The 7,251-nt window shown below is 34.8% G+C and overlaps 1 protein-coding gene across 4 annotated transcripts; it reads left to right on the forward strand.

The window, feature by feature from the left end:
- The first annotated feature begins 2,879 nt into the window (after positions 1-2,879).
- Positions 2,880-6,885, forward strand: LOC105166349 (DNA glycosylase superfamily protein). Of its 4 annotated transcripts, XM_011085672.3 has the most exons (6): positions 2,880-3,351; positions 3,829-4,359; positions 4,736-4,793; positions 4,877-4,960; positions 5,170-5,311; positions 6,011-6,885. In XM_011085672.3, exons 2-6 carry the CDS (start codon positions 3,885-3,887, stop codon positions 6,404-6,406), a joined length of 1,155 nt encoding a protein of 384 aa, XP_011083974.1. In that variant the 5' UTR covers positions 2,880-3,351; positions 3,829-3,884; the 3' UTR covers positions 6,407-6,885. The 4 variants fall into 4 exon arrangements, with proteins under 4 accessions (XP_011083974.1, XP_088738443.1, XP_088738444.1 ...); XM_088882317.1 differs by having other exon boundaries at positions 2,880-4,359; XM_088882318.1 differs by having other exon boundaries at positions 2,880-4,359; positions 6,031-6,189.
- Positions 6,886-7,251: the final 366 nt, after the last annotated feature.

The following is a 7,251-nucleotide window of genomic DNA, read 5'->3' on the forward strand; positions in this document are numbered from 1 at the left end:
TAGTCTCAGAAACTCTTTTTTCTTTTTTTCTTTTCTCCAAAAAATCATTTACCATTTACTTTTCATTTTTAGTTACAATTTGGTCCTTTCTATTTTTAAACTTAAAAAATATAACCATTTTAATTGAAATAATTTATCTTCCGCCAATATTTAAGATATAACTTGATTAGTAATGTATTAACATAATTTTTGTGAATGTAATGAACTTATAGAATTGTTTAAGTAAAAAAATATTTGAATAAATAAGTTGGAGACAAAAGTTTGAATAAAAAAAATAGAGAAAAATATTTAAACAAAAAAACTTCTAAAATTATAACATAAATAAAAAAATAAATACTTTGAGTAAAATGTTGAAAATTAGAGTATAGAAAACTCCTTATTCATTTAGACATTCTTTTATTTAAAAAATTTCAAGAAATTCAATAAATGTCAGGACAATTATATTGATATGTTGTTAACCAAGTTATTGTCTATACTTTTATATAATTAACATCACTAGTTTGTTTTCTTCATTTTTTTTTCGTTTGCTATTTTTTATTCTTTTTAATTATTTTTTTAATTTTTAATTTTCTTTCTTCTTAACTTCTGTTTCTCTTTTTTTTTTCTCACTCTTTCTTTCAATAATTTCTGGTAACTTTTTTTCTATTTTTTAATAATTTTTATTTATTCAACTTACATATTGATATGCATAAAAATAGAATGGGCCAAATAAGCCCAATTGATCCAAAAAGAAGAAAGAAAGGAGAGGTCCAAGAGGACCTGACAGACAGTCTTGGCGGATGCCCCAAAAAAATAAATTGGCAAAGGGAGGAGGCTGAAGGCATCCCCTACTTTAATCATGATCAAAGCATAAAAAAATATTCGCCCTAAAAGGCCCACACACGTGGCATCTCATCAACCCCGAGGTCAAGAGTCACATTGGACCACATTAGCTCTAACAAGGGGGACACTCCCTGATGGCTAGGACTCCTTGTAGATGAAGGAGGTGCCGCCAAAGCCTTGGACTCCTAGCAGCTTGGACTCCCTAGCAGTTAAGAGTCCTTACTAATGAAGGATCCTCCAACTTGGAGATAAAGATTCAGAAGCATGTCTAACATAATATAAGAACAAATTATGGCATATCCAAACGACCTTCATTCACTTATTCTGAAAATGGAGGAAATGTGCAGAGCCAGATGGCACCCTCCTATAAATACAAGTTAACTCTCTCGCACTGAGGGCACTTTCTGAGACCTTCCTGACACATTTTTGTCACTATCTGAACGTTTCCCTCACGTTCCTCACACTTCTCTTACTCTCTAAATCATTTGATTAGTCATTTTTTTAAAAAAAAAATTGAGTTAATTATTTGTTTTGGACTTCCTCACTCATCAAGATATTCCATTAACTTTTAGTAGTTTTTTTTCCTCGTGCATATTGATAGAAGTGTATCTTTTTCAAGGGTGATTGGTTATCTTTGGATGTTAAAAATACTCTTAATTAAGTGATATTTTGTAGATTTAGTTTCAAAGAGATTTGTGGAATGGAAAAGGAAGAAAGAAGCTACAATTAACAACATAACAACTTTGTACATTCAGTTAGGTGTGTCCACACCTAACACTGTGGGAAGTCAACGAAAGAAGAAAAACCCAAGATAGCATTTTTTTTTTTGGAGGATTCGTGGCTGGTAGAGAGATTTTTGGTTGAATAGAAGATCTCCTCGCTTAAGAAAATTCTTTAGGAGAATAGTTTTAATTAAATAGGTGATATAGAATACTTCAAAAGGGAGTCTCACCTTTTGGATACTCCCTGTGTTATAATATTTTCTCTTTCTCTTTATCTGTTCTTTCGCGTAGGTGTGTAAATGATTCAAGTCGAGTTGAACACATTGTTGTTCAAGCTTGTTTGAGTTATATCGAGCTTCAAAAATTATGTCTGAATTTGGTTTGATTATTATTCTAGTCGAGCTCGAACGAGCTTTAGTTGAATCAAACTCGGGTCGAGCTTGAGTAATTTGATATGTTTAAGTATATTTTACTATTTTTACATTAACGGAATTGAGTTCGAGCTGAGCTCAAAAGTTTACCAAAAATAAAAAATTTTGTTCAAGTTTGGTTTGTTAAATTTAACAAATCGAGTAAAACCAGTTTTTATCAATTGATTTCAATCGAGTATTGAGTTGTTTGATTATTTTTCAGCCCTACTTCTATGAGCATGCTAGACTAGTTCTTTTATTTCTGGTTAAAGATTTGGTGAATGCTTGATTTCAATGAGTTGTGAGATCTAATGTATGCTTTCTAGTTTCATTCATATGGGATTTGTATTGTCCAAGTTATTCTTCAATCCATTCTATTTTTTCAAAAAAAACATTGTCCACAATAGTAATTTAAATATTTTTTAATTATTTTATAATTAATTTTTTTTCAATTTCAACCACTAAGCCATATCTTTCAACCCACTACCCCATATTTCCTCTCATGTTCTTCATATATTTTGTTTTTAACTCACAAACTTTCATATTTTTAATAAATTCATAAGTTATAATTTATTTTTTGTCTCTCACTTCCCCTATATTTATTTCTTATCACATACTGCTTTCTTTCTTTTTCATGTTAAACTATGTTTATATCTTTTCACAATTTGTTTTTCTTAATCTCATGATTCTTTTTATATGCGTGTGGGGCCCACGTGCAACAATGACTAGTGCATATATATTGAATGTGCCACACTTTTTTGTTTTAATTAATGATATATATGTTATGTGTATATAAATTATGAAAATTTAATTTTATTCAAAAATATTGTACATATAGTAAGTATAAATTAAATATAATAAACAATTAAATCCAAAAAATCTCAAACTTAAAAAAGAGAATAAAAGAACACAACATTGAGACAAGTGCAGCTTCTGAGTCTCTCTTCCACGCATTTTGGTCTCTTCATTTACTTCTTTCTCGCTTTCTCTTTTACTTTTCAGGCAGTTCTCACTTTTCCCGCATTTTTCTTTCTTCTCCTTCTTCAGCTTTCCAAGAAAATACTCCTTTCATCTTCCATTTAAGGAAAACAAATTTAAAGAAGGAAGAAATAAAGAATTTATAATAATAATTTTTGTTTTCAGTTGCAGCATCCCTTTGCCAGTTGCAAGTGTAATCATCATCATCACACCACAAATGTCAGCTTTAGTTTTTCTTCTTAAAATATATCAAAGTTCTGAGGGGACAAAGTTGCAGTTCATTCCCTGCCAAACCAAGAACAGAAATTAAAAAATTCCACCAAGGAATCTCTCATATCCACAATTCTCTGCCTTTTGTTCATATCCCATTGCATTTCTTTACTAGCTACAAAAACTCCTGTCCTTACATCTGTACTGAGGTATTTTGTGGTATTATTTTCTGTATGTGTGTTCTTGAATTTTGAAATCATTTTTGTTTCTTTAAAAGTGGGCGTGTAATTCTTTTTTGATAATCTTAAGTTGGCTCTGAAAAGACTCAGTTTTGAGGAAGAAAATGGTAAGTGATACTTGTGGGTAAGCAATCCCAGTTTCCCGGTAAAGTTTGTGGGAGGATTCTTCAGTTTGGATGGTGAAATGTTGTTTGATTGGGAGGTTTGAGATTTCTTAGTGGTTTTGGGGACTTGTTGGGTAGATGTAATACATATCTTATCAGGCTCTTGAAGTAAAAATTCTGCATCATTTAAGGTATTTAAAACCCAATGTTATTGAAGCACTATTAGTGGGGTTTTGATTGTGAAAAGTTAGTTACTTGTAGAGATTGTTCATACCTGCATTGTTGGGATGATTTGAGTATCTAATAATCTTAAGGTCTGGTAGAATTGGTTATGTAATGGCAGATGTGTTTAGGACTGGAATGGAGACTTTTAGATAAGCAAACAAGAATTTCTATGCAATGTCTGGGACTGCAAAAATAAGGTCCACGAACATGGCTGATTCAGAGGTGAGGCCGATTCTAGGACCAGGAGGGAACAAGGCTCAGAGGTTGATTGATTCCCGGAAACATGTGGTAAAGCCGTTGAAGAAGGAAGCAGTGCCTGTGGAAGATAAAAATGGTAGCTTGCCAGCTTCTACTCGTGCCGAATCATCCCCTTTGTTGCATTATGTCAGTGTCCCCTCTACACTTCATCGGCATGAGTCATTGTTATGTTCTAACTTGTCCCTGAGTGCTTCATGTTCTTCTGATGCTTCGACGGATTCTTTTCATAGTCGGGCTTCAACTGGTAGGATATGTAGAACGATTAGTAAATCTAGTAGGAAGGAGTTGGCCTTAAAGGCAAGAAATGGTGCTGTATCAAATGGTGTTACAGAATCATTAACTGAAGGAGTACAGGCTAAAAGAAGATGTGCCTGGGTGACAGCTAACACTGGTGAGCTTCATTTTGTCTACTTTGATTGCTTTTGCTGGTGAACTCAAATTCGATATATTCTATTTTTTTCAGTTTAGTTGATTGCATACTGAATTTGGCTACCACAAACTGATTTAGATATTGGCAAAATTGATTCCCCTGGTGGAAAATTAACAGTTTGCTAGCATTTGCTTGTGTCTCGTGTGAACTCTGCTACACAAACTACTTGTTGATTGATCCCCAAAATGCTACAGGTTGCTAAATTAATAATGTAAAAGGAAGGAAATCGATAACTCATTTTAACTTTAAGTTTATATTGCGTCTGCTGAGAGTGCCTAGTATGATATCTATTCTCAAGCCTTTATTTGCACTTTTATTTTTTGTATATGATACCCAGATCCAATTTATGTTGCTTTTCACGATGAAGAATGGGGAGTTCCAACTCATGATGACAGGTGAGCAGATCACATTATGAAGTTCTTTCGTGTTGCTTTTCTTGAATCCGAGATTTCTTGATAACAATTTTGGCATCTTGCAGGAAATTATTCGAATTTCTTGTCCTTTCTGGGGCTTTAGCTGAACTTACATGGCCTGCCATTCTCAGCAAAAGGCACATATTTAGGTACCACAATTACGGTTCTTCTTAATGGTGATACTCTTAATTCAATTATTTAATGGACAAATGCACAAACTATCATACCCCTCCAGATCATTCATATTAATTGTGTAAAACGAGGAATAAGCGAGGATTTTTCTAGCCCTTATTCGTTTCTTTGCTGCAACAGCTATTTGTTTCATCTCCTCATTGTGAACCATGATATATATATGCAGGGAAGTGTTTGTTGATTTTGATCCAACTGCTGTTGCAAAACTGAGTGAAAAGAAGATAATAGCACCTGGAAGCCCTGCAAGTTCACTACTATCCGAGCTTAAGCTGCGTTCGATCATTGAAAATGCTCGCCAAGTATCAAGGGTAGATTCCCAAGTTTCACTTGCTCTTATGACTAACTTTACACTATAACTGATGATCAGCTTACCCTCTATCTGGTCAACCTAAACTTCAAATATCCAAGTCACTAATCTAGCATAAAGCCATCATTTTTCTAAGTTTGATCACGAATTTCACTCTGAATAATAATTTTCTGCATTTCCCAGTTGGGCATAAAAATCAGTGGTTCAATAATGTTTGTCCAGTCTTAGAACTATGCGTGTATGTTGTGGGTATTTTTTTTTTCTTGTTGTTGATAACTAGAAACTGACATGATTTTCGTAAGTTCTAGCAATTTGCATTCCAAATTACCATAAAATTCTATGACTTTCCACTTTGGATCCTTCTGACTTGGATTCTATCTGTAGAGACCGGGGGGGTCTGAAATGATTAATTGATAACGTAAATTAGGTGGAACGCAATATATTCGTGGTCCTCACCTTGTCCAGTTTGTTCAAACTATCTATGGCAAACGGCATTTCACCATCTGTAGCTGGCAGACGTATTATACTACAAAGAAAACTCGTATAGCCCTCTTATTCTATTTGAACTTCTGTGCGCCAGCTTTTATGTTAGTAAATTAAGCTAAGGGTGACTAGTCGACCTTGTTGCTGACGAAATGAATAGCCGCAATATTTTCCACCCTCTAACTTTATCATTAAGGAGCTGTAATTGTTCTTTCAGGTCCGACTAACTTTTAGCAGATTTTGCAAACACCAGGTAATAGATGAGTTCGGGTCATTCGACAAGTACATCTGGAGTTTCGTGAATTACAAGCCTATAGTTGGCAGTTTCCGTTACCCTCGCCAGGTACCGGTAAAGACCCCAAAGGCAGACGTAATAAGCAAGGACCTCGTCAGACGGGGTTTCCGGAGCGTGGGCCCCACGATCATCTACTCATTTATGCAGGGCGCCGGTATAACAAATGATCATCTCATGAGTTGCTTCAGATTCCATGAATGTGGCGCAGCCAAAGCTAAGGAAGGAAGTCCCTTAACGAATAAAGACGAGGAAGAGAAAGCCGACTCAGAGGTTTGCAGATCGATCGACGAACTGAGTTTCTCCTTTGCAACAACTTGAATCGTGTCGGTGGATTCATTTTCTTGTACAGTGTAGTAAACTGTAATCTTAACGGAGCTGTTGCTGTCGGACACGGGAAACGCCAACTCAGCAATGTGTAGGCACCGATTGGTTCTTGTTGCTTGAGAAATGCACAGCATTGTTGAATCTTGAATGGACCCATAACAGCGACCTGCCGACAAGAGTTTACAGCTCCAAATGTGAATCTCTTTATCATACTTAATATTTGTGCCCTTTCAGTCAGTCTCGTTGCTTTGTTTTCTCATGTGTAGATCAAGTCATCAAGGGTTAAGTTGAAAGTGACGAGTGGTTAGGTTGTCACTAAAGCTGCCTACCTATTCTAATTTCTCACATTGAGTCAAGTGGGTGATTGATGCTATGCCCAATAATGCTCACTTGGATTGATGTTGCGTTGAATATCTTGTGTTACCTGATAGCTAAAGAATGATGAAAAACACTTGATGACTTGTTGATCTTAAGACATTCTCAGCACGTGGGACTTATTGCAGCCCGACCTACTCATGTATAGTGGAAAATTTTCAAATCACAATGTTAAAATGTATGGTCAAAAAAGTGAATGGGATCGACTAGTAATGTATGGTGGGAATTTTTAAAAATTAGAGGGTCTAAATAAATATGGTAGATAAAGTAGATGAGACGGTTTCAGATCTAAGTTATCGAGTTGGGATTTTAGGAGTGGATTTTGATTTTATGAACCGGCTTGAATTTGAGACGGGTCATGGGTTTTGTCAGAATTCATGTTATATCTGTTCTGAATAATATTTATAATTGTCTCGTATATATATATATATATATATATATATATGAGGTATCCAAAGCCACAT

This window comes from Sesamum indicum, linkage group LG7, assembly GCF_026168435.1.
Source record: "Sesamum indicum cultivar Baizhima isolate 11 linkage group LG7, ASM2616843v1, whole genome shotgun sequence".
Taxonomy (NCBI): Eukaryota; Viridiplantae; Streptophyta; class Magnoliopsida; order Lamiales; family Pedaliaceae; genus Sesamum; species Sesamum indicum.

What these genes read in the sequence shown, in the direction of transcription:
- LOC105166349 (XM_088882317.1), top strand. Translation starts at nt 3,885, where the DNA reads ATGTCTGGGACTGCAAAAATAAGGTCCACGAACATGGCTGATTCAGAG. An exon ending in AGCAAAAGGCACATATTTAG is followed by an intron (nt 4,961 to 5,169) that starts GTACCACAATTA and finishes ATATATATGCAG; the next exon opens with GGAAGTGTTTGTTGATTTTG. An exon ending in ATGCTCGCCAAGTATCAAGG is followed by an intron (nt 5,312 to 6,010) that starts GTAGATTCCCAA and finishes TTGTTCTTTCAG; the next exon opens with GTCCGACTAACTTTTAGCAG.